This window comes from Molossus molossus, unplaced genomic scaffold (assembly GCF_014108415.1).
Source record: "Molossus molossus isolate mMolMol1 unplaced genomic scaffold, mMolMol1.p scaffold_m16_p_1, whole genome shotgun sequence".
NCBI classification, from domain to species: Eukaryota; Metazoa; Chordata; class Mammalia; order Chiroptera; family Molossidae; genus Molossus; species Molossus molossus.
In genome coordinates, this window is record NW_023425344.1 from 156879653 (window position 1) to 156905756 (window position 26104).

The window sequence follows — 26104 nt, forward strand, 5'->3', positions numbered from 1 at the left end:
AAATACTAATTATGTGCAGTGAAGGATGTGTAAACTAACCTTATTGTGGTAAACATTTTGTAATATATATGTATTAAATCATCACATTGTACACCTTAAATTTATACAATGTTATATGTCAATTATATCTCAATAAATGGAGGTGATGATAAATGCTATGAGTTCCTAGGTGGGAGAGGAGGTCAGTATAGACTTGGGTGAGGTTGGGGTCCAGGAAGGTTTTGCCAAGGAGGTCTGGATTCATTTCCCTAAATACCATTGGGGCCCCATTGCTCCTCAAACTCACATCTCTCCTCTCTCAATCATACCTGGGAAGAATTTTCAGAATAGGTGCTACTTAAGCCAGATTTTGAAGGATAGAATTCAAATAGATGAAGGGGAGGTAGGAGATAGTGTGAAAAGAGGTTGTGGTGGATGGATTAGGATTGGACTATCATGGGCCTTAAATGCCAGCCTAGGGTGGAGAGGTGGTTTGGATTTGATCTTGTAGCCCTTCAAGTTTTCTTAGTAGAAGAGACATAGGATTTGAGTGATATCTTAGGAAAATATTTCAGTGTGGAGGATAAGTTTAGATGGGGAGATTGGAGGGTGGCCAATTATGAGGCCATTCAACTGTCCAGATCTGACTTGATAATGGCCTGACCTAGGGAGGTGGCAATTCATGCATATAGAAAGAGTCTAAGACTTCGTCTTTAGAAAGAGGAGACATCCTGATCTCTCTCTTTTTCTCTCTCTTTTTTTTTATCTGCAGATAGAGTGGGAGGGAGAAAGGGAGAGAGAGAAAAATATCGATGTGAGAGGGACACATTGACTGATTGCCTCCGCACGACCCTGACCAGGGCCGGGGACAAACCACAACCGAGGTATGTGCCCTTGGCTGGAATTGAACTTGCGACTCACTGGATGGCGGGCTGACGCTCTACTGCTGAGCCAAACTGGCCAAGGCCATTCTGATCTCCTTAGTAAGATTTCCATGTGGTCCTACACAAAGGAAGGGAGAAGGACTGGTTAGACCTTAGCTTGACCTCCTGGTTTCTCCAGCCTTCCCTTAACATGTTTATAGTTGCCCTGGCCAGTATGGCTCAGCGGTTAGAGTATCGGCCCACGGACCAGAGAGACCAGGGTTTGGTTCCTGCTAAGGGCATGTACATCTGTTGCAGTTTGTCACTGGCCCTAGTGGAGGTCGTGTGGGTGGCAACCAGTCGATGTGTCTCTTTCACATCAATGTTTCTCTCTCTCTCTCCCTCCCACTTTATCTGAAGATAAATGCAAAAATGTCCTCAGATGAGGATTAAAAAAACATATATATATTTATATATATATTTGATATATGTTATTCTTCAGTCTGAGGGCCAACGCTCTAACTGCTGAGCCAAACCGGCCAGGGCAGATCTGTTTCTTTGAATAAACCCATCCCCACAGCCCCCTTTACGCTGCAGTGTTTAGTACAATATATCCCATGTAGCACTAGAAATAGCTGCAGCTTGTCATTCTGCTTTTTCTGCTTTGTCTTTCTGAAGGGCCAGCTGTCAGGGTCCACCAACTTCATGCCTCAACCACCCTTGGTTGGTCTAAGACTTCGACTCAGCATTATGGGGTCCAAGTCAGTCATTTCTCCTGCCTTGGAACTACAAACTAGTCTCTTGCCATTGTGAACTCTTGGACAGAAGGGGAACCATTAGATTTTTTTGAGCTACTTACTCAGAACTCTAATACAAGTCAGAGAAGCTATACCGCTGGAGAACTGTCAGGAATGCCACCTTTGTATGCAGATGGAGGTTCATATTCACCCCAAAGAAGAGGAGAAAGAGAGCCCTAGACTAAAGTTTCCCTGAGCCCTGGCCCCTCAGTACCTGGCCTTTCCAAAAGGTATTTGAGTCTCCCCCATCCCCAGACTCTCTTACTCTTTTCTCTTTTGTCCTTGTCTCAGTCTATTTCTCTTTTCCCACCTTGACATTTTCACAAGGTGAAAATGTGAGCTCAGGGAGCATCATAGTTCCCTGGCCCCATACTTCTGAGGGGAGAACCCCATATTCAAAACTCCTGTCTCCGTGGGGCCACAGCACCCTATTCTGACTACCCGAGAGGACTGACGTGTCTTTATTCATCCCCCTAGGCTGGGAGATCTTTCAGGGCAGGGACAGAAAAGACAAGAGGATCCCAGCTCTGTTCCTTTTGTTCGCACCTCCTTTCCTTTGAAGTTACTCCTACTGCACCTTGCTCCAGGTGCTTGGAGGATGACAGACAGGAGACTCCTTGGGTGAAGCTCAAGTGTGTCAGGGGCAGCGTCTTCCCAGTGCTGGAGACTCCACCGGCCTCTTCCTGTCTCCCCTCAGTGGTCCTCTGCGGAGGAGGGGCTGCTCCAACAGCCCATCCCCAAGCCTAATTTGGGGTTAGGGAGAAGTGAAGCCACAAATCACATGCCTCCCTTGCCAATTCTGGCCGCAGCCCAGCTTTTCCTTAGCGTCCCTCTTCCCCCACCCGACCCAGCCCACAAATCCCTGTCTTGCTCCTTCCAACCTTCACTCAGCCCCAGGGATGGCTCTGCAGGACGTGTGTAAGTGGCAGGCCCCGGACACCCTGGGACTATCACCTCACCTGTCTGCTGCTGGTGGCTGGGCTGTGCCCCGAGGCTGTGACCCTCAAACCTTCTTGCAGACCCATGGCCCCAGGCTGGCCCACGGCACCACCACCCTGGCCTTCCGCTTTCGTCACGGAGTCATCGCTGCGGCTGACACCCGTTCCTCCTGCGGCAACTACGTGGCATGTCCAGCTTCACGCAAGGTCATCCCTGTTCACCAGCACCTCCTGGGCACCACTTCTGGCACCTCCGCTGACTGTGTCACATGGTACCGGGTGCTACAGCGGGAGCTGCGGCTGCGGGCATTGCGAGAGGGCCAGCTGCCCAGTGTGGCCACTGCCGCCAAGCTCTTATCAACCATGATGTCCCGCTACCGGGGGCTGGATCTGTGCGTGGCCACTGCTCTCTGTGGCTGGGACCGCTCTGGCCCTGCCCTCTTCTATGTCTACAGCGACGGCACCCGCCTGCAGGGGGACATCTTCTCAGTGGGTTCTGGGTCTCCCTATGCTTATGGTGTGCTAGACCGTGGCTACCGCTACGACATGACCACTCAGGAAGCCTACGCCCTGGCTCGCTGCGCTGTGGCCCACGCTACCCACCGCGACGCCTACTCTGGGGGTTCTGTAGACCTTTTTCATGTGCGAGAGAGTGGGTGGGAGTACGTGTCACGCAACGATGCCTGGGTGCTGTACTCAGAGCTGCAGAAGCTCCCAGAGCCCGAGAAGCAAGAGGAGGAGGCCAGCCAGGCCCATCTTGAACCTGTCACCCTCCACAGAGCTGATGAAGGTGGAGAACTCTCTGCAGACTGGTACCAGGAGACTCCAGGCTCCCTGCAGAGACTGAGACTCTGTAAGAAGCAGCAGGACTTGGGGGAACCCAGTGCAGGGAGTGGGTGAAGGATGGGGTGTGAGCAGCCTCCCAGCCTCTGGGTCTAGCCCTTGTGAGTGGCCTGTTTCATTTGTTCCAAGTCTCCCTCTCTTTCTGCTATTAATGGTTTGTCCAGCATGTTCCTGTTGACGCCCAATAGATTGGTCCAGCCTCCTTCTCAGCGCCAAGTCTTTCTTTCAGCAAATCCTTATTGCTTGCCTGCTGCCAGACGCTGTGCTAGGCGCTAGACCCTCTTTTCTTGCCATCCTCTTTCCTGCTTCTCCCACCCTATCCCTGATCTTCCTTCCTCCCGTTTTAGTCCTCGGCTCAGCCTCAGAGTCTGTCATTTTCTCAGCTTGGTGAGGTGGGGCAGTCGGGGGGGGGGGGGGGATGAGGTGGGGGGTAGCCCAGAGGGCTGGAGGGGCAGGGCAGTGCATTATGGGCTCCTGGTGGGTGGTGATGGGCTTCTCACCTTCTCACCTCTGCTCCCCCCACCCCAATTTCATTCTAATGACTATAATGATCAGTCCTTTACTGAGTGCCGTTCTCATGGTAACTCTCTGAGGTAAAAATTATCCTCACTATGGAAGAGGAAACCTTGCTTGAGGTCACACAGTAAGTGGCACAGGGGAAGCTGGGACCCCGACCTTCAGCTCCAGAGCAAAGTTCCTTTAGTTGGCTTTTCCTCCCAGGTCCCCTCACGGACTTTCCTCTCTGCCGCCAGGATAGAGCCCCGCAGGCATCTGGGGAGGGAGGTGGGGGAGAGGCTGGGCCAAGCCCATGCCTGGTGGCCAAGGACGACTGAACCTAGCGAACCCTGAGGGCCTGGAGGGGTGAGCTTCATGTGCCCCACCTGCCGGGGCCTGGGACCATTGCCGTGGCTCACCTGTGCCCTGCTCTTTTGGGTCTGTCGTTGCTGTCATCTTCCTCCTTTCTGCCCCTGCCCCTTCTTCCCTTTGCCTTCCTTCCGGCCTGTCCTTCCGGAAGCTCCCTCTGGGGAACGTAGGAAAGAGGGAGGTGGCTGTGCCAGTGGGAACTGTCAGGTTGGCAGGCTTCTCCTGCCCCTCCTGGCTGCTCCCTGCTCTCTCGTAAGCCCTGACTCGGAGATGCAGGCTGACAGCTCTGGGAAGGACACCTCCCGGCCCCTTTCCCCTCCTGGCTCTCCTCCTAGCCCCCAGCCCGTCCCTGAGGCCCAGCCCTGCACCTCAGGCTAAGGGTTCCTGCAGGCAGGAGCTGGCCAGACAGGGGCGTGGGGAGACCGGGAGAGGGGACGCAAGGTCGGGGAGCCCCAAGAAGGAAAGCAGTGGGGATAGAGGGGAGGACATTGTGATTGGGAAAAGGGGCCACAGAAAGGTGCCCAGTACAGGACGACTGGCCTTCGAGCCAGGGTCCAGAATCTGGCCAGTGGCCTCCACAGCAACCCTTCTGCACCCCTCATCCACTCCCCAGCCTCAGGGAAGGAGAGGCTGACTCTGGGAAAGATAACTGGAGGTCAGGGATCCTGGCCAGCATATTCCTGGAGGAACTTTGGAGGAAGGGCAGCTTTGCCCAGGGTTCAAGTGTTTGATGGACTTAGGCATAAGAGGGTGCATCTCCATGTGCAGGGACGTGTGTGTCCCGATGTGAGCGATCCAGGATTGGTGTGTGCATGTGAGTGTGGCAGGGGGTGTATGTGCAGTTCCCATGTGCAGAGCCATACTGGAAAAGGGGCAACACCCGGATGAGGAAAGCAGGCCCTTATTGGGGAGAAAGCCAGGCTCTGTCACTTCTTTTGGGAAAATGTTCCAGAGGAAAGAGGAGATGGGGTCAGGGCTGATCCTGCCGGTTCACTAGGTTCACTACACCGCATCCTCCCACCCCTACCCGGGGGCCTTGGGAGAGAGAAATGCAGGGAGGGAGTGGTGTCTGGAGCCTGGGGTTGCCACCTGAGCCCAGCCAAAGGCTTCCGGTGAACTGCATGCAGCTCAGTCTCCTGGGATGTTCTGCGCCTTTCACTTCCCATAAAACAGGAGGGAGGATGGAACCCAGACAAAGAGGGCAGAACAGCAGAGGAGCACTCCTTCTTGTGCCTCCTTTTCCCTCTGCCTCTCCCCTTTCCTTTTCCTTTCATGCTTGCCCCTCTCACTCCTTTGACAGGTTTGTCCTTCCAGATGATGAGATATGTGAGACCAGAGATAAGCCCAAGGGTCTTGCTGCGAAGCCTTTTCCCCATGCCCTGTTTTCCCCCTCTAAGTTTAACAAGTTGGGGAGGACCAGAGGAAGATGCTAGGGAGGGCTGGAAGGCGGGCATCCAGGTAGGCGCACCCCTCACTGCCTAGGAGTGGCCCACAGTGAGTCCCTCCTTTTCTCCACTTATTCCTGAAGGTTTGGTGCAGATATCAAAGTGAGACCAAAGGGGTGGAGATTTTGCCTGTCCTGCTCTGAACTGGAAGACCTGTTCCTCTGACACCCTGCTTGGTGTGCTGCCTCCTAACCATCTCCGGAGGCCTTCAGGGGACAGACATTCTGCTCTTGCACAGGCCTTTGGGCACTCAGGGGTCCAGTTGCAGCCTTCAGCAGAGGAAATGACAATTCCAGCACTGGAACAAGGGACCCTGTTGTCCCACCCCCTGGTTCCCTTAACCAAGCAGGTGTGGAAGGTGTAAGAGAAGGTATCTTCCCATTAAAGCAGTTTTCCTGGTTGCCTGCACCCTACACTTGGAGGGGAGGGACCCAGGACCTGTCTTGACTCATCTACTCGAGTCTTCAGGAGACTTAGGAGTGGGTGCTCATGCTGATTCCTGGGTGGACCCCCTCTCTGCTCAGGGAGTGGGCACTGAGAGATGCTGTTGCTCTCACTCAGCTCACACCCCAGTTGGCTTTGATCCTGTCTCGCTGGTCCTCCTCCTTTTTGATCCATGAAGAATAAGACAATGGAGTGGGGGGAGTTAAAGGCTGGGCAGCAGGCCCAGATTCAGTGTGACTCTGCCATCTCACGCTGGCCTACCCTTCCCCAGTGGGCACCACAGGCCCCAAGAGAGACTGATTGCCCGCCACCGACATGTTTTCTTAGTCTAGAGTCCCTCTTCCTTTCTTCTTAGCCTTTCATCTCTCCTCCTCTCTTCTTGGTAGCCCTCATTCTCTACTTCTTCCTCTCCTCTCTGGCCAGTCCCCCACATCTTAATTTGAGGACAACAGAGAACCCAAAGAACAGGTGGTGGGAGTGAGGCACAAGTCATTATTTCCTTACTCCCTGAATGGAACCAACCCAAACCCTCTATCCAGAGGGACTTGGAGTGGACTGCCCCTCAGAGGAGAAAGAATGAGCCAGAGGGAATAGGCTTAGGTCTCTTCTCCTGCCCCTTGGCACAGTGAAGCCCCATACAGAAACCTGAGTTCAAAAACAGAACAGGGCTCCAGCTTTACAAAATAAAGTGTTTGTTTATTATGAAATTAGAGATGGAGGCCCCTCCCCTTCCTCCCTCTTTCCCCTTCCCCAGCTGCCTCCCCTTTTCCTTCCCCTCCCCTCCCGCTGGGGCCTGGGAAGCACATAAGATAATGCCCAAAGCTGGGATGCCAACAGCTGGGCAGAGCTCCTGGGAGGCAGCCAAGTGTGTGTGTGGGGGGTGCTCGCGCTCTCCCCTGTGTCGGGGGAGGTGGGCTGGCTCCCTCTCTCTGCTGGAGGCCCGTAGAGCCAGGATGAGGCCATGAGTGATGGATGGAACCATGCGGGAAGGTCTGTAAAGACAGGAGAGACCAGTTAGAGGTAGTGAGTGGGGGAGGGCTTCGGGCCACCTGTGCCCCATACAGTATAGGGGCACTGACCTGGGGCAGAACATCCCCTGCAGGAAGATGGGCAGCAGTGGCTGGAAGTTTCTTTCGCTTTTGGGATGGACAACGGAAAAAAACAAAAAATCCAGTCACAGGGGCCCGGAGAAAAATGGGGGCAGATGTGGGCAGGCGACAGACACAGCATGGGGGGGGGGGGCAAGGGAGACAGAGAGAGCATGTGTGAGAGATTTAGAATCTGAGAGACAAAAATAGAGCCACGGAGAAGGTGGAATCACAGTGACAGAACAGAGAGACTCAGAGTCAGAGCCACACAACCCAGAGCCAGACAGTGTTACAGAGACAGAGATCCCTGGAGAGAGACACAGAAGACTCAAGAGGAGGGAGGTAAGAAGACTGTTGCCCTGGGGGAGCCAGGAGGACAGACACAGGGAGGGGAAAAGGCTTGGGACCCCTGGGCTGCTGCCGCCTGCTTGGACCCCTGGGGTTCACTCAGATGGCCTGTGCGGGGCTACCCCACCATGGCCGGCAGGGAAGCCCGGCTCCTAGGGGCCCGGGGGCTCCTTGGCCCCATACAGCTCGGCCAGGGTGCGGAAGAGCGGCCCCCAGTCGTCCAGAGGCTCCGCGGGGCCAGGGGCGCCGCCGGCCTCGGAGCCCAGGGAGCTGAGGGAGCCACAGGACGAGCCCAGGCCCTCGTAGCCGTACACCTGCACCGAGTCGTAGGGCGGCACGCTGGGGTCCTCGTCGGCCTCGCGGAGCCGCAGCGCCAGGAGCTGCGCCACGTCGGCGGGGCCGGGGGGCCGGGGCTGGCGCGGCGCGCGGGCCCGGGGCAGCACGTCCCGGCGCGCGGGCGGGCCCAGGGCCGGCAGGGCCGCCCCGTCGGGGTTCTGAAGGGCGCTGATGTCGAAGGCCTCCGTGTCCTCTTCGCCGCCGCCCTCATCGTCGTAGGTGATGATGTTTTCGCGGACGTCCTCCTCCTCCAGCACCATCAGTGCTTCCTGCTTCTGGCGCCGCAGGGCCACGAAGAGCACCACCAGGGCTGGGGGACAGGCCACACAGGCGGCTGAGACAGCGTCCGGCAGGCAGAGGGTTGGGGGACAGAGGAGGCAGAGTGGCCTAGGGGTGGCGAGCCCGAGGTTTGACATCTGGCAAATCTCGTGTGAATCCAGACTTCACCCTTACTCGCTGTGTGAGCATGGGAAGTTGCCTAACTTGTCTAAACCTTTTTGACCCTTAGATAGATTCATTGCTTGTTTGGAAAACAGAGAAAGCATTTATCTCTTAGGCTTGTCAAAAGGATGAAATGAAATGCCATTAAGTGATGTGCCCAGTGCCACACATGGCCCAGAGTTGGGGCTCAACAAATATTTCTTATGGCTTGTTACTGTCGTTATGGATCAGCGGGTCAGGGATATGAGGCCAGAGCTTTTCTCTTGGATGCATCAGACAGTGGGACAATCCAGCCAGGAGGGTTCCTGTAAGCCCTAGGGTGGATTTCCCTGTGCCCAGGGTCCTGATGCCTCTCCACATCCCCAAAGACCTGGACCCCACTTCTACGTCCCACTGTGGCCTGACTCACCAAGCAGGGTACCCACACAGGTGACGATGGCAAGCAGGGCACCAGTGCTGAGCCCAGCGGGCGAGAGCTGAGCCTCAGGCCGGCAGGATGCCACGGAGCCATCAGGCCGGCAGCGGCACATGCTGACAGTCACTGTGGCAGTGCTGCTCAGTGCTGGGATCCCCCAATCCCACAGTTCTATGGGAACTAGGTAGGGGGCCTGGCGGGGTGGAGCAGGACGAGAGGGCAGCAGTAGGCTGGCAGAGCCATCTGTGGGAGAAAGAAGGTGTTAGGGCATCTCCTGGGATACCTTCCCAGTAGGGTCAGTCTGGCCCATGGAGACAGCTTCCCATGGGGAAAGTTTATGATCAGCAAACATATGCAAATCCACATCTACTTTCTGTTAAGAGAAGGGCCCAGATAGGTGGGCAGGGTCAGGCAAGCTGGACTGGGGATGGTGGAGAAAGAGAGGAGGTGGGAGGCAGGCATGGGCTTGGTTGGCCACCCACCTCGGTTGTCCCGGACAGTGAAGTTGGCATCGGGGCCCAGAGGACCTTGAAGGGAGACACGGCTACTGTTGCCAGCTTCATCTCTGTCCAGGGTCCGGATAACCTGAATCAGCTGGGAGGAAGAAGACAGGCCTTATATGGAGTGGGCAGCTAGAGGTCTTGAGGTCTCAACTCCTCTGTCTCAGCAGCTCACCTGGCCAGGAGCTGCAGAATCACACACAAAGGTGTCGTAGGGCTCAGCCAGCTGGGGAGCATTGTCATTCTCATCCAAGGTCTGGATGGCCACTTGCACGCGGGAGGCCTGTGCGGAGCTGTCTGAAGCCAGAACATGAACATATACACCCCACACACGCATATACAACACACGGTGCATGGGCATGGATGCAGCACACAGCGTGCACATGCAACACATGAAATATGCATGCAATTTGCAAGTAGCGAACATTGTGCAATGAATGGAACAACACCAAGTGTATACAACATTCATTTAGTGCCCAAGATATGTGCAATACACAATATAATTCCATAGAAAGGTAGTACCCATGATATACAAAAACATTAACGCACATGTAGGGCACATACCCAATAAATGAAGGATAGAGAGAAGGTGGATACAGGTTGCATTTAGACAATAGCCATGAAATAAACAAATACATATATACCATATATCAAAAGAACACTCAGCATTTAAAACAAATGCAACATACATGAAGCAGATGTTCCGTGTACACATGAATACAGTATCCCCCCGCCCAGGGTCCAAAGAATGCATTTTCATGCACAGCGTTGGTGGTAGGACACACAAATACATGCACACACACACACATACACACACACACACCACGCCCCATCAGAGGAAGGCTGTGGTACAGCAATGAGTATCACTTAGAGTTGACCTTGGGAAGGGAGGAGCTGCGTCATGCACAGGGTGCAGAACCTGGGTACCACAGGCAGATGCAGGCCCCTCTTCTCCCATCCCTTCATCGGGTGGCTCCCACCATTACCCTGCCTTGCTTTTCACTGCCAGTGGCACCCAAGAGAAAATGGAAAATGTGCAATCCTGCCCACCCCAGCAATCACCTCTTCTATGCTGGTTCCTTTCGTCTCTCCCGCTGGCATGGGGAGAGCTGACTGGCCCTGACAGTTGCAGCCTGGCAAAGGAGGCTGAGTGGACTGCCTGGCTAAAGGTTTGGGATACCCCAGAGACAGGATGGGGCTGGGACCCATTCCTTCACTGCAGTAAGGGCCCAGGGTCTGCTAGTCAATATGGGGGTTCCAGCAGGGAGCAGGATTTGTCAGAAGGGTGAGAAAGTGAGGGGAAACATATGTGCGTGCAGACACACGGCTGGTTATGTGTACACAAGCAGTCACAACACACACTATATATACACTCAGGGACACGCACAGACACACATGCACTGCCATGTAACACATAACTGCATGACATAAACACAAACCTATACATGTACAACTTAACACACATGACAGCAGTATGGCGAAGGAGACAGCTTAGACTCTGCAGCCCGACAGGGTCTGCCTGCTCTACCACTTCATCTCTGTGTGACCTTGGCAAAGTTATTTAAAACCCTTTGCTTGAGTTTTCTCATTGAAGAATGGGAAAATAATCATACCTCCCTTACAAACTTATGGTGATGATTAAATTAATATTTGATACTGAGACCAGTGCCTAATATACAATAAATAATAAATTATTATTATCTGTCCACAAACACTCACATATAAAAAACAATAGGTACAACCAGCTACTTGTGTCTATCACTATATACATTCAATTACACACATGAATAAATAATGCAAGTGTGATTCTACACACTCAACTATATGCACATATATAGTTATAGACATATATTCGCGGATATATATGTGTATGTAGATGTACTTTTCACACACATGGAATTATACTCACACATCAGTGCACATCATACATACACATACATTAGCTCTTGACTGACATGTACAAACACATACACACACAGGGATAACTCCCATAGACAGGAAACAGCAAATGTAGGACACCCTGGGGCAAGAGCAGGGGTGATAAGCAGAGTCTGACAGAGGGGAGGGGGTCTCCCTGCCTCCATGGGCCAGAGCTGCCCAGAGAGAGGCAGCTGAACTACGCTGCTGGTGACTGGTGACTGGTGACTGGTGACTGACAGGGGCAGGGGAGGGGCCAGCATTCTCCTCTACCTTGAAGACTCCCCACAGGGCTGCTGGGGCCCCCCATCACCCCTCAGAGGAGGTCCTAGTCCTTTCCTGGCCTCTGGCTTCAGCCGGAAGCAGAGACTGCACAGGGCAGGGTCTGTCAGGGTGCAGGCTGGGATTGTTAGGGGTTGGGAGCTATTTGAGGTTAGGTTTACTTTTGGGATGAGAAAAGTCAGGTATAGGAGTGAATTTAAGGTCAGAAGGATGCTCTGGCAGACCCACCGTGCCCAGCCCAACCCAGCCTAGGAGCACAGGCCTGCTACATAGTGACAATCCACTCTGGGGACCCAGTACACTGGTGAGCACCGGATGGCAGTAACCTCCCTTCCCCACCCCCAAGCTCAGGGACAGCCCCTCTGCCAGGAGGCTGCTGCCCTCTCCAGGGCTTCCTGGGGGCCCAGGACTCCTCACCGAGCTCTGTGGCCAGCACTGTGAGGTTGTGCCAGACCCGAGCCTCACGGTCCAGGGGCACAGCTGTGCGGATGGTGCCGTCCTCAGGCTCGATGGAGAAGCAGCGCTCCACATCGGAGTGGGGGAGGATGGAGTATCTGGGGAAGACAGAGCCCAGCTGGGGCTGATCCGGGGCAGGGCCACAGCTTGCTGCTCCCTCTCCCTTCCGTTCCCCTTACTGGGCCTCCTGGCTCATCTGGGCAGAGGGCCCGAGCTCCAAGGGCAGAACCTGCCCCAAGTACCCAGAACTATAACTCACATAGGGCTCCCTTAAAAGACTACCCCTGGGAAGTCATCAACATTAATTACCAGTCACGAGACTCAGGAGGACTGGGTTTCCTTGGGGTGGGGGAGAGACACAGAAAGAGGTTGAAGGGGGCACACTGCCTGTCTTTCAAACACTGGGCTCTGTTCTGGGAACCCCGGGACCTGTGTTCTAGCCCTGCTCTGCCTCAGACCAGCTGTGTGACCTTGGGCAAATCCTTTAGCCTCTGTTTCCTTAACTACAAATGGGAATGACAGCAGCACCTCCCTCGCTGCTGTGACAGGTGCTGGCTGGGAGGTGGAAAGAGGCTCTTCTCTAGGCAGACAGTGCAGGTTGGAATCCCAGCTCTGCCACTTACTGACTGGGTGACCTTGGACAAGTTACTGAACTTCGCAGGGCCTGGCCTCTAAGAAAACAGGTGATGAAAACACCTACATCATAGGGCAGTTGTGAGAATTGAATGTCAGCCCGTGGGTACAGCGCGACATGCTGAGGGAAGGACCACAGTGAGAGCGAGCAAGGATCAGTCGCACTCAGCAGATGACATCATAACTGCTAGAACTGCCACTGAGAGGCACCTCTATTATCCACCCAGAGGGACAGGTGGAGAGTCGGGGAGTGTTGAGCCAAGTCCTCCAGCCCTCCCCTGGCCCCAGGCCCCCAGGGAGGGAGACTTCTGCCAGGAGGCAGGTGTGATTTACAGTAAAGGAGACATATCCTCTATGGGACTAGACTGCCACTGGGCACCTTCCTCAGGGCCTGGCCCTGCCCCGACACACTCCCACTCACCTGATCAGGCTGGCAGGGGAGTCCAGGTCAGTGGCTGAGACCTGGCCCACCAGGGTCCCAGCAGCCTTGTTCTCGGGCACCACCAGGTGGTAGGCAGCCTGGGTGAAGGCGGGTGGCTCTGGGGCATCCTGAACAGCTATGCGCACCGAGGCCACATCCTTGAAGGGCCCTCGCCGAAGGTAGGCTGGGTCAATGAGCGTGTTGGTGGCCTCCACACGGAAGGAGTAGGAGTGACGGGTCTCGAAGTCTAGGGGCTATGACGAGGGGAGGTGGAGTGACTGAGACATGCAGAAACCAGGCTCCCGGAAGGTGAGGAGTCCCTTCCCCAGAAGCCAATGCTCAGCCCTCCACAGAGGAGAGGTGCACCAGAGGGGCAGTGGCCTTGGTGGTCAAGGACGGGGGCAGCTGACTAAGTGAGTAACTCTAGGTCTACCCCCAGCACCATCACAGACTCGATCTATGAGGTCTTGAGCCAGTCACTCCTCCTTTCTGGGCCCCAGGACCACATCGGAAAGATGAGGGGATGACCATGATCTCTAAGCTCCAACACAGGTTCCTGAGTCTGTTCTAGACCAGTTAGAAGTATGTCCCGGGGGTCAGGAGGCAGGCGTGAGTGAGTCTGCAGGTGCTAGCTGACATGAGGCTAACCTTTCGGACAGTGAGGAGCCCATCTCGACCCTGGGCGTCTGTGCTGATGCTGAAGGCCTCGGACCCCTCCCCATCCAGGATGCTGTATGCCATGAGGGCGTTGTCCCCCAGGTCTGGGTCCTGGGCCCGAAGCCGGCCCACCAGAGTGCCCGGCCCAGCTGTCTCCACCACCGAGAACTGGTACAGGCCTTGGGGGTGGATGGAGGGGAGATATTCTTAGAGAGGTCCTCAGCCCTCCTCCCTCCCCCAGCACTTCCTTCTTCTGGAGCCTGGCTGGGGGAGGAATGGGGTGGGTGGTCAAAGGATGGCTCGGGTGGCAGCACTGGCCCCTTACTCTGAGGGAACTTGGGGGGGTTGTCGTTGACATCGCTGAGGGTGACTGTCACTGTAGTACTGCCCGACAGCCCCCCCATGTGGCCGCCCATGTCCTTGGCCTGAATGACCACCAAGAACTCCTCCTGAGTCTCTCGGTCCATGTTGGGGATGGCAGTACGCACGACACCTAGGGAGAGACACCGGGTCAGGGGGTGCCTGTTCCCCTGGCTGCCCCACCACTCCTGGGCTCTATCCTCACCAGTCTGGGGGTCCACAGAGAAGAAAGGCAGTCCATCCAGCACAGTGTACACCAGCTTGGCGCTGTTTCCATAGCTGGGGTCATCAGCATCGTGAGCAGTCACCTGGATCACTGATGTCCCTGTGGGGGGGGGGGTTCCCGGCACCCCACTCAGCAGGGGCATGACCGGGAGGGGAAGAATAGCAGATGAGGGAACCCAGACATGAGCAGGCCTGAACTCAAGGATTGGGTTCTGGGGCAGAAAGTAAGGGGGAAGGAGAGAAGAGGGCGCTCCAGGAGGTGGGATCTGTGTGTTCAGACTTCGGGTACTCACCAACGTTGGACATCTCAGGAACTGTGGCATGGTAGGGCCCGAGCGGGAAGATGGGGGGATTGTCGTTAATGTCTTGCACCTTGATGATGAACTCTGATGGAGGCTCCAAGGGACGGTTGGAGGCTCGGTCCACGGCTTGGGCCAGTAGCACATACTGTGCCTTCTCTTCCCGGTCCAGACTCTTGGTGACATGGATATTGCCTGTGGCCTCATCAATCACAAACACGGTGCCTGCCCCCTCCCCCGTCAGGAGGTACTTGGTACGGCCCTCACCCCGGTCCACATCGGAGTGCAGCTGTAGGGGTCAGAGGAAATGGCAGGGGGTTTCACACATAGGAACAGAAGGCTAAAGAGTTGAAGTCTAGGACTGAGTGGGGTGTCAGGAATCCTGAGGAACCAAGGTCATTGCAGAAGCGATGAAGTCAAGTAGCCATAGGAGGGCTTGATCCTTACCTTGCCAATGAGGACCGGCTCGGGACCGGCATATTCCTCGATGACAAAGAACTGGTTCCACACCCAGCTCCTTCGAGTCCGCAACAGTGCTGGTCCTGAGCCCCCCTGGGATCCTTCCCAGGCCCGGGCTGGGGCTGCCAGGCGCCCCATGCAGCCCCAGCCACCCAGCCAGGCCAGCAGGAGCCTCACCAGGCCCCACATGTTTGGGCTCTAGCCAGGGCGCTGTTCACTGTTCCCAGGTGCTGAGGCATGAGCTGACTGGGGCAGAGGGGCAAATGCACTGGGGCTACCCCATGGATCCACACCTGCAGGACAGGTAGCTGTTCAGGGTCAAGGAAACCCTTAACTCTCCCCCTAACAAGAGGTAGATGCTGAAGAGCGGACCTCTACAGAACCAGACTCCCACTGCCCAGAACCCAGACGAAGACAGAGAGCAAGCAGACAGTCTGATCCTTCCCTCCACTCAGGCTCTGCCTGTATTCACCTCCAGCCCTCCAAGCTGATAAATCTCCAGCCAGTCAATTTTGAGTAGAGAAGCTGGGGAAGAAAACAGGAGAGAGGATGCTTGCTGGGAGGGCTTGGAACCCATCTGGCCCATGTCCTCCCATGTTGGACATGCAGCAGGGAGCTGTAGGAGATGGGGGCTACTTGGAAAGGGCTTACAACCCAGGGACTAGGATTCATGTTGTCGAGGGTCAACATGAATAGGAATGCAGCCTAAGAGAGGCTTGAGAGCCTGTGAAAGTCCCTCCACAGGAACCCCATCTCCAGAACCTGCCCCAGGCCTACACTGCCAGCTGAAGTCCTTGAAGGGGAACTGGGCTCATGAAGCAGAGTGGGGGACAAAAGCTGAAAGAAGAGGGGGTAGAGTTGGGGGCAGGGCCAGGAGAAAGGAGGGGGAAGAGGCAGACTCAAGCTAGAGACACAGCGTGATTGAGGGTGAAACCAAGACTCAGGGACTGTTCAGCAGAGACAGAGACAGAACGGCGAGAGACTGAAGGAGAGATCAAAGGAGCTGCCTGGTGTCTGAAAGGCAGACAGGAGTCATAGGTACTAGTCTGGGGAATGGGAAGGAGGGGGCAGAGGAGCTTGGCGCTTGTGTTGGGCAGGCAGGGCAGCCCTCAGCTGCTGGGGTCAGACCAGGCCACCGGAACTTCATTCTGGGTCTGGGAGAGGGGTTGCGGGAAGGGAGCTAGAGAGAGAGGACCCTTCCCACTATCTCTTCCCTCTCTCCTGGGAGGTGGGAGTACCCCGCAAGTAGCTGTGGCGGTGCCCCTGCTCCCCCAGAGCAGACGCACACCTGACAATCCTTCCCCTCCCGAGGGAAGAGGGGAGCTGGAGGGAAGCTGGGGACCAGAAAGGGAGGCGGGACGAGAAGGAAAGGGACAGAGTGGAAAACAGGACAGCGGGAAGGAACGAGGAGAGGAGAGGGAAGGAACAGGGGAAGGAAAGGAGAGCGGGAAAAGGAAAAGAGAAAGACAGGAAAGGAGAGAAAGGTAGAAGAAAAAGGCAAAGAGGAAGTGGAGATGGGGAAAGACAGGGCAAGAGGAAGAGAGAAGGATTGGGGAGACAGAAGGAACGGAATAGAGACGGCAAACAGGCAGAGAAGGCAGGGTGAAGAGACATCAAGGGAGAGAAAAATGGGAAAAAGAGGGCGGGAGGTGCGAGGGAAGAAGGGAAAGAGGTAGAGCGCGGGAGAAGGGAGCCGGCAGTGGGCTCCCAGCCGCGGAGCGCACAGCTCTTAAGACACCCGCAGGCTGCGGGCCCCCTGCTGCCCCTCCGCGGATCCCCAACCCCGGCCTCCAGGGCAGGCCCTTACCTGGTGGTATATAGAGGGGCCTGCCCGGCGGGGAGCACCCCCGCCTGCCCCGGTCGCCGGGTCCCGGGGGCGCAGCCCCGACCCAATCCGAGCGGGCGCCGCGGCTCCGCGGCTCCGCTGCAGGTCTGAGCGGCTCCGGCGAGAGAACAAGGGAGCGAGACGGAGGGGGCGGGGGAAGGAGGCTCCGCCTGCGGAGGAGCGAGGCGGCTCCGCGCCGCGCGGGAGAGGAGAGCCCAGCCTCCGACCCTCCCCAGCTAGCCGGCCGGCGGGGCGGGGGCGGGGGCGGGGCTGCTGGCCACCCGGCGCATACTGATGCACCGCCCCTCCCGGCCAGCCCGCAGCGCCCCACGGAGCACTCGGGTGGGAGGACGTCCAGGCCAGGTCCCCAGAACTGGCGAGTTGGGTGCACCCGGGAGAGCCAAGCAGCCCGCATGCCTCCCGCAGCAGGGCGAAGGGCGAGCGCGCGGTGAGGCGGGGAATTAGGAGCCACTGCAGAGAGGCCCGCTGTCGCTCGTGCACCGGCCTCGGCCTCGGGGGCTGGAATGGACCCCAGCCCATAAGGCGGCGGCATTTGGAGAGCCCATGCAGGGTACGGTATCGGACCGGCTGGGGTGAGCTTTAGGACGACATAAGGGTCCAGGGAATCCGCGGGCTGGGCCCAGGGAACAGGCCAGGTACCAAGGCACGACATAGGTGGGAGGGGACGGAGGTGGGAAGTGGAGCCTTTTTGGGAAACTCATTTACAGGCGCCTACCGAGCGAGCTGCTGCTGCCCCCTGGTGGCAGCCGTAGGAGGCAACTTGAAGGTGAAAAGCAGGTGACTAAATGCCTCTAGCCCGGATTCAGGGGGCCTTCCTCTCTACCCACCAGCGAGGTAGACCCTTAGCTGTGGTGCGGTTAGAGCCAAGGCAGGGAAGGAGGAGGGGGTTAGTCCAGTTGCCGGAAGCAGCAGCCTGCATAAGCAACAGTCATCCTCTTCAATTTGGCTGTCACCCAGACCCTGCCCAAGGAAAGCGACTCACACACTAGTTAAAACTAAGTCAGATTTTTATTCTTTTCCATAGACCACATCATTTAATAATAAAAAAAATAAAAATAAAAATTGAACAAAAGGAAAAGGTGGATATAAAGTGGAACCGGTGGGCAGGAGATAAGGGCTGCAGGACAGAAGAGACTGGGAACTGCAGGGGCCCTGGGACTCAGGAGATGCTGATTCAGCTCATAGGTGACCCAGTCCTGGCCCCAGCTGTTCCCAAGAGGGGGTGTGAGTACCCAAGGGAGGTGGTGAGCAGAATGGAGGAAAAATGAAAGAGGATGGGGTTTCTGTCTGTTCCCCAACTCTGGGCCAACCACCTCCCTCTAACCTAGCTCTTCCCTCTCACACACTTCACAGGAAATGAGAGGAAAGGGCTAAATCCCGATAGGTTATGGGGTATAAGGGAGGAAGATGACCACTGCTCCATTTGGTATGTGGGGACAAGTGGCAGCCATACTTCAGCACTGGGCAAATGGCATGAAAGAGATTGTACCTATCCCTCTGTGGCCTTGAGCCCCCACCCCAGGGCAGGGTGGCCGATCCTGCAGCTCTCCGCAGTGTTCTCCCAGCTAGCGGCGCCCACCCCGGTCCCGCACAGGTGTGCTCCGACTCCGGCTCCTGCTGTGCCGCTTGGTGTCTCTGCGGTCCCTCTCCCTGCCTCGTTCCCGGTCCCTTTCCCGGTCCCTATCTCTGTCTCGTTCGCCCCTGTCCCGCTCCCGTTCCCTCTCTCTTTCCCGGTCCCGTTCTCGGCTGTGCTCTCGCCGCTTCTCTCGCTCCATCTGCCGGTTCCGCTCCCGCTCTGCTTCCTTCTCCCTCTCCTTTTGCTCTTCTTCTTCTTGCTCCTTTCGCCGCTTCTCCCGCTCCTTGGCCCGTTCAGCCCGCTCTGCCTCCTTCTGAACAATCTGCAGCCAGCAGAAAAGGCAGACAATAGGCACCTCAGCCCAGCTCACATCAGCCCTACTTTGTCAATTTGCACCTGCACCAGGCACTCCTGGAGTTTTGCTGTTAAGCAGGAAGTGTGTGTGTGTGGGTTGGGTGGAGGTGGGGCCCAGCAATGACATCTGTCCTTGTCTTAGAGCCCCAGTTCCTCCAAGTGTTCACCTTTTATACCCACAACAGGTAGTGGCACCATCCATGCCTGCCCTCTGGTATTTCCCTTAGCTGCTTACATGGGAACAAATTTCCTTTCTCTTTAGTTGAGTAGTATAAACCTAAAATCTGCAAAAGTCCTGTTACAAAAAAACAAATTTAAAAAGCAAAAACTGCCCTGGCCAGGTTGGCTCAGCGGTTAGAGCGTCGACCTGCAGTCCAGAGAGACCTGAGTTTGGTTCCCACTAAGGGCACGTACGGGTGGCAGCCACTCAATGTGTCCCTTTCATGTCGATGTTTCTCCCCCCACCCCACTCTAGCTGAACAAAAAATGGGAAAATGTCCTCGGGTGAGGATAAAAAAAATAAACAAACCAAAAACCCCTGCCTGCGTGGTGTGGCTCAGTGGTTGAGCGTCAACCCGTGTACCAAACAAGAGGTCACCGGTTCAATTCCCAGTCAGAGCACATGCTCAGGTTGTGGGCCCAATCCCCTGTGGGGGGCATGCAGGAAGCGGCCAATCGATATTCCCTCTCATCGATGTTTCTATCTCTCTCTCCCTCTGAAATCAATAAAAAAAAAAATATTACAAAATAAATAAATAAAAAAGCAAAAACTCCTAAAAATCAAAAAACAGAGAAATGGGAGAGTTATTAAAACACAGATTTCTCTGCCACCTGAAATTAATTTTCAAGAAGCATGATTGACTCAGCAGCTTCCTAGGATATTTGAGCACAGCTCCCGTTTTTGTGTCTACCTCCACCCTTTTTTGGCTTCTCTATGGCAGAATCATTAACTGCCTCTTGCCCTGGTTGGTTTGGCTCAGTGGTTGAGTGTCGGCCTGTGGACCATAGGGTCTCAGGTTCGATTCCCAGTCAAGGGCACATATTTGAGTTGCAGGTTTGATCCCTGGCCCTGGTTGGGTTGGGCGGGAGGCAACCAACTGATGTGTCTCTCTCATATCAATGTTTCTCTGTCCCTCCCTCCCTTACACTCAATCTACAAATCAATGGAAAAATATCCTTGGATGAGGATTAAAAAACAAAACAAAACAAAAAACAAAACAAAATAAACTGCCTCTTTCTGTGATGCTTAGTTTCTTCCCTTATTATCCTAACCTGTTCCTTGGGCCTCCTCCCTTTGGCACTATGACGCTCCCCAGTGTCGGCCCCCAATCTGAGCAGGGCAGGAAGGCCAGCACTCACCTGGCTGTCAGTCAGTGGGAGCCAGTAGATGCAGGGAGCTGCCTTGGTCTTGCGGAAAAGGTCATCCAGGAGCTTGGCCGGTGGTTCTTCCTGTGCTTTTTCTGAGGTGAAAGAAAGTGAAGTAGTTGATGCAAAGGACCACGTGTCCCACCCCATTTGGGTCACTTTCCCACATACCAGTGGATACATGTGCTCCCACACCTAAGTACCTTTCTTCTCACTCTTCTTTTCTTTGGACTTCGCACGTTCCTTACGGCGGCGGTCCCGTGACCGTGATCGGGAACGGGGCCCTTCTCGAACTTTGTCCCGATCCCACTCACGCTCTGATCGAGTTCGCTCCCGCCGCTCCATTTCCCGTTCCCGCTCTGCCCACTGTTCCCGCACTGCCCGCTCCTGCTCCCGCTGCTCTGATCTGGGGTGCTGTGGTGGCTGGGCTGGGGGCGGGGGTGGAGGGTGCAGGGGCCGTGGTACCCCTTGCTCCTCTGTCTTAGTTTCAGAGGGACGGTCCACCAAGAGGCCCCGGTGATAATCCAGCTGTGGGTAGAGAAGGGACAAGGACAGTCAGGATGGAGATGATATTCCCACAGAAGTAGCCCACATACCAAGAACAGACACTCTGGAGCCCATAGTTCAACTAAAGGAACCAAAGAGGAGGAAGGAGAGAGAGGAGGAATCTCAGGAGAGGATGGCATCCCCTGCCTCTCCCAGTTTCTTACCTCATCTTGCTCAGCATAGTCGGCACAAAGGAATTTGGGATTGGACTGGGGCCATTTGACCCCATGTAGAGCTGTGCGGGTGGCGACTGCTTCCTCTACTGTTGAATACTGGTGGAGGAAGGGAAAAGGCAGAGAGGTCATAACAGGCCTTTTATCTCTCCCACTTGCCACACGCCCTCAAACCTGCCCATGCTGGTCATGAAAGGAAACATGCCACAACCTAGAGCTTCTGCCCCTCACCGTCACAAAGCAATGAGATTTTATCTTGTCAATCCAGAAGGCCTCTTCCACCAGGGTTCCTGTACGTCCCAACAATTCCTTCAGCTGGCCTAAAGTGAAGGGACGAACCTGCCAACAGAAACAAAGAACAATACTCATATAACTAGTCTTAAGGTTTCCCAAGCTGCTGTCACAGGATTATAGCTTCAAAGTTTGCTGAGTGCAGAGAAGTTAGGAACCCTCTGGTAGTAATGTGAGAAAAGTGGTAACACTCACTAAGGTGTTATGTGCCAGCCTCTCTGCAAACTCTTAAGAAAATCCTGCAAAGTGATATTTTTTTCTTCCCATTTTTCAGATGAAGAGACAGGTTGTGAGGCTAAGTAACTAGCTTAGAGTCAACCTATTTCCTTAGGAGTTGAACCTAAGAATCTTAAGTCCAAAACTCAAACTCAGTAAGGCTGCACTAGGGGAAACAGTAACTCACCAAATTGGAGATGTGCACGATGTTACTGATCTTGCCCCGGGGTGGGGAGGGCACCTGAGCAGTTCGGACTGGATCATCAATTGTAATGGAAACTCCAGACTTCTGCTGGCTAATGGAACGTCTTGTTAAAGTATCTCCTAAAGTCACTATCAAATAGAGCACACGCAGAGTTTTCAGTAGGGAGTTAACACGACATTCTTTCGTTAAATGCGTATTTTTTTAATTGATTTTTTTTAAGAGAGGGAGAGAGAGAAACACAGATGTGAGAGAGAAGAGAAACATTAACTGGCTGCCTCCTGCATGCCTCCTACTGGGAATCAAACTTGTCACCTGCTGGTACGTGGAACAGCTCAACCAACTGAGCCATACGGGTCAGAGCCACATGACTTTCTTTCATTCCCAACTCAAGAGTCACTCTTCCATCTAAAGGTGCTGAGCACCTATAATGTGCAAGGTATTATTTAGGCTAATCTCATTATAGGGATCCAGAGATTAAACAGTGTTGATACTAGCCCTCAAGTGGCTTAATAACTAGGAGGGATAGAGAAGACAGATACGTAAAATACTGTAATAAAAGGCAGGAAACATTAAAACAAAATGCTCTTGGGCCCTTGCCAGTTTGGCTCAGCGGTTAGAGTGTCGGCCTGCGGTCAAGAGAGGCCCGGGTTCGGTTCCTGCTAGGGGCATGTACCGCGGTTGCAGTTTGTCCACAGCCCTGTTTGGGTCGTGCGGGTGGCAACCACTTGATGTGTCCCTTTCACGTCGATGTTTCTCTCTCTGTCTCCCCCTCCCACTCTGTGTCCCACTCTTTCTGAACAAAAAATGGAAAAATGTCCTCCGGTAAGAATTGACCAAAAAAAAAGCTCTTGGAATTCGGGAAGCTGTACTGTTTCGTTCATTAATGGTTCACCCACCTTTCTTTACTTCATGCTCCACAGGTGGGGGCAAGGCCACCTCTACTGAAACCTGGGGAGGTATAGGGGGTTCTGCTTCAGGCTCTTTTTCTTCTTCCTCTTCTTCCCTCTGCCCATTCTCCTGGCCCTCTGCAGGCACTACCTGTAAAGTATCAGATACAGAGGGATTCTTAACACTGGCACATTCATTTCAGCCTCTGGTTTCCTGGTGAGAGAGGGTGGTAGTTAACCTAGCATGTGTCTTCCACTAGTGGACGATTTCATCAAGTTCACCTCTACCAGATCCTGGGATTGTTAATGCCTCAACTCTGTCACGAGGAAAACTAAGGCAGGAGTGCGCAGAATTTTTTCTGTTGCAGCTATTCAACTATGACTTTATAGCACAGAGCTGCCACAGATAAAAGTACATGAATTGGTGTGACTGTGTTCTAATAAAACTTTACTTTTTATAGGCAACAGGTTGGATTTGGTAGTCCAATAACCTCTAAAAGACAAATTAACCCAACTCTCTGCAGAGATTTCCCACTTAGGACTCCACCATAGCTCCTCAGTTGCACCTGCTTTACCTCTACTGCTCCCTCCCTCAACACTCGGGTGTAAGAGCCTTACCTGGGTGACGGTCCGGCATATTTTCAGCCCTTTGTCATGGGTCCCATCGTCACCATTACGCTCTGTCTCATCCTCAGAGATTCGGGAGTCATCAGCATGAAGATCCACAACAGCCTCCTGCCCCGCCAGGGGTTTGATGTCGGGGATGAGGCTCTGGGACACAGATACCCCCCTACCCCGTTACACTGGGCCCATGTCTACTCCCACCTCAGTGTGTCTCATCCTCCCTTCCTTGACCCCTCCCACCTCACCTTGAGTGATTCGGTGGTGATACTGATGGAGGGTTTCTTCTGTGTGGTGGCTGTGCTGGCTCCCCAACGCCGCTTCCGACTAGGCTGTCCCCCCTCTGTGTCACTGTTTCCAGCTGGTACCCCCTTGGTAGCTGCTGTTCCCAAGAAATAGGACCCAACAGTTAGATGGTCTCAGGCCCTCTGCTGGTTCACACCACAACACCCATAGATAGCCTTCAACTGGAATTTTAGTAAAAGGTTAACTTAAGAAAATTATATCTGGGGACTGGGGAAACCATGCTTCAGAATAAAAGGACTGGAGCAATTTTCTGACAGATGAAAACCACTCATATCTGAAGGCAACAGGGAGGAGTAACCAGGTTAGTGACCAGTTTAAACTTTTAGTGGTAGAAATACCTAAAGTACTGGGGAAGAAAGGCTGCAAAAGATATGGACATGTAGAAAATAAGACATGATACTAAAATCTAAGAAAAGTTAAGATCATGATGTGATCTGATCATACTTTCGGTTAATTTCACACTACAGATTGACATTTACGTTATAAAGATCTATCATACTTTTGTCAATTTAGAGTTCCTAATTGGGAAAATGTTAAAAATGTTACTGTTTGAGTTGTGGGGCACTCTCATCTCCTCAGATGCTCTCTTACAATAAAACATAAATCAGTAAGCATTATATAGGAGTCCCTCAAACCCACTCCTGGTTTCGAGGGTTCAGACATCTGAAAGAATAAATGCATGTAGGACTAGATAAGAAATAGTGAAACGCTTCACAGTCTAGCTCACTGGAGTTAAGAAATGTGACTGGAGAAAAATGATAGAAATTGTCTAATGTTTTGAATTTCAAACTGGAACCCTACATATGCCAAAGAGATGTAGATTTGCTGGGTGGAGGTCCTGGGGCAGTAGGAGTGACCCGAGAATGTCACTGAGAGAGAACGGGAATATATTTCTCTGTGAACTCTGATTTTTATGGTATTCTTGGCCTTTATCAGGGATTTGGGGCTATACTTACAGACAACGGAGATCTTCCTCTTGAATGATTTAGGCAGCAAACTCTGTATAGAGAAGAAAAGGGGAAAAAAGAGAAAGAGACACACCCCACAGAGAGGGGGGAAGGAGGTTAGATGGGGCAGTCTTAGCTTAAGCTCCAAAGACACAGAGAGAGAGAGACACAGAGACAGACAGAGAGACCAAAACAGAAGCGGCAAACGGCAAAAACGAAGCAGAATCAATGCAAGTTAGAGAAATAGAGAAAAAAATAAAATCGAACATTACAAGAGGGAAAAGTCATCTAGTTCGTACCACACCTATGTATTAGCTTAACCAGAAATAAGCTGGAAGAGGAATTCAGTAGCCTCCTAGCCCTTCAAAGGTGTTGGTCATGACCTCTTCCACTGTCTCTATGGGGCAAAACGCCAAGCCCAAGGTGTACCCAGAACTGGGTCATCTGGCCCCCTAGTCTTCCTTCTTAACGGAGGAAAACATGAGGAAACTAGGAAAACCAACTTAGATGGCAACTTTAACAAGGTAGCTGTCTTCCTTTCCTCAATGTCAGCCTGACATCCACTCACAGTGGCTTTGGGTCATTAAGACAGCTGTCAAGATTGTCCAGATCCCCGCCACACTGGAAAAGGGCAGCACTGGACCCACTGGAGATGAAGGCCCTGAGAAAAGTGCCCCCAGAAAGAATTTAAAGGTGTCTTTGGTAAAGGAAAAGTTTCTATGAAAGGCAGACTGTCCTCAGGAAGAATCTAAGACTTTGCAACCACTGTATAGAACACTAGTAAAGTCTGTTTCCTCCCCAACCAGGGATTAAGCCTTAGAGGCTATGCCAAGGACCAGAAACTTCCAAAGTTACTTTCAAGCAAGTTTCTGTCCTAAACACTCAGTGGGAAAAAGACTATGGACAGAGCAAAAAGAGGAAGAGAGAGAAAAAAGGGGAACAGCATTTTTAGATTTAATGCTTATTTCTGGAAAAACTAAGAACTACCACCTTTCTTAAGGGCAGGGCAATACCCTCTTGATGAAATCCCCTTCCCCCCCCCACCCCACCCCCAGCCCTGCTTGTGTCGTCTAACCAAGTCTCCTTGGTCTCCGTTAAGGGCCAGCCTGACACCTAGCCAGGCCGCTCTTGATGGGTAAGTTAGTGAGAAAAAAAAAAGGTCTTAATTAAAACAGGAAAAACATGAAACAAATAAATAAATAAATCCAATAAAGAAATCAGAAAAATAAAGATAAAGAAAAAAATTAAAATAAAAGATTAAAAAAAAAGAAGAAGAAAATAAAGAGGAAAATAAACTAGGAATATGACAAATGTTCCAGGTACCATCTCACACCTGGGATCTTCAGTTCAGCCAATCGCACCTCACTGTGTACTGTATCTAGTCAACCGCCGGTCCAATCAGAATGAGCCCTCCCTGCTAGGCGCTGTGCAATTGGTGGGGGGTTGGGTTGGCAAAAAAGGTGGGCGCACGGCGTGGTGGTCAGCACGGCACTGCCAGAGTCCTCCCAGGGGCGCAGGGGGGGCAGGAGGGAAACGTGTGGGGGAACGCTGCCCAGTTTCCATGATGTCAAGACAGTTCACTGGTGGTGGCCAGGCTCAGCGAGGGGTACAGGGGGGAAAAGGGGCAGACACACCAGTCCTGGCCCTGTAGGGGCATCATCTTGCAGTCCCTGATGAGATGGCCTGTGAGTAGTAGCAGGAATGGTCCTGGCCTTTTATCGTGAGAGGCAGGCAGGACCCTATGTCCACCAGTGGCAAGCT

The 26104-nt window shown here is 53.6% G+C and overlaps 3 protein-coding genes across 7 annotated transcripts in view; 1 reads left to right on the forward strand and 2 right to left on the reverse strand.

Moving 5' to 3' along the window:
- The first annotated feature begins 2538 nt into the window (after positions 1-2538).
- On the forward strand, positions 2539-3434 carry PSMB11 (proteasome subunit beta 11). The gene is given in 2 exon segments (XM_036247696.1): positions 2539-3379; positions 3382-3434. Coding segments are annotated over 2 exon segments (894 nt in total).
- Positions 3435-7457: 4023 nt separating this feature from the next.
- Positions 7458-16878, reverse strand: CDH24 (cadherin 24). Its single transcript, XM_036271826.1, has 13 exons — positions 16818-16878; positions 15483-15535; positions 14999-15303; positions 14546-14840; positions 14233-14352; positions 13993-14160; positions 13659-13846; positions 13011-13264; positions 11918-12054; positions 9477-9598; positions 9284-9395; positions 8796-9044; positions 7458-8255 (listed from the first exon to the last, which is right to left on the reverse strand). The coding sequence occupies exons 3-13, from the start codon at positions 15197-15199 to the stop codon at positions 7762-7764; spliced, it is 2340 nt and encodes a 779-aa protein (XP_036127719.1). The 5' UTR covers positions 15200-15303; positions 15483-15535; positions 16818-16878; the 3' UTR covers positions 7458-7761.
- Positions 16879-17845: 967 nt separating this feature from the next.
- The window catches only part of ACIN1 (apoptotic chromatin condensation inducer 1), a 36099-nt gene continuing 27840 nt past the window's right edge, over positions 17846-26104 (reverse strand). For 4 of the 5 annotated variants that reach the window (XM_036251247.1, XM_036251083.1, XM_036251329.1 and 1 more), the window contains 10 exons: positions 24353-24395; positions 23339-23472; positions 23088-23240; positions 22479-22620; positions 21565-21710; positions 21102-21209; positions 20862-20969; positions 20355-20679; positions 20146-20246; positions 17846-18754 (listed from right to left, as the gene is read on the reverse strand). In XM_036251247.1, coding sequence (XP_036107140.1) covers positions 18422-18754; positions 20146-20246; positions 20355-20679; positions 20862-20969; positions 21102-21209; positions 21565-21710; positions 22479-22620; positions 23088-23240; positions 23339-23472; positions 24353-24395 — 1593 coding nt within the window. In that variant the 3' untranslated portion in view covers positions 17846-18421. The remainder of the gene's footprint in view (positions 18755-20145; positions 20247-20354; positions 20680-20861; positions 20970-21101; positions 21210-21564; positions 21711-22478; positions 22621-23087; positions 23241-23338; positions 23473-24352; positions 24396-26104) is intronic. The other variant, XM_036251163.1, reaches the window with a different exon arrangement.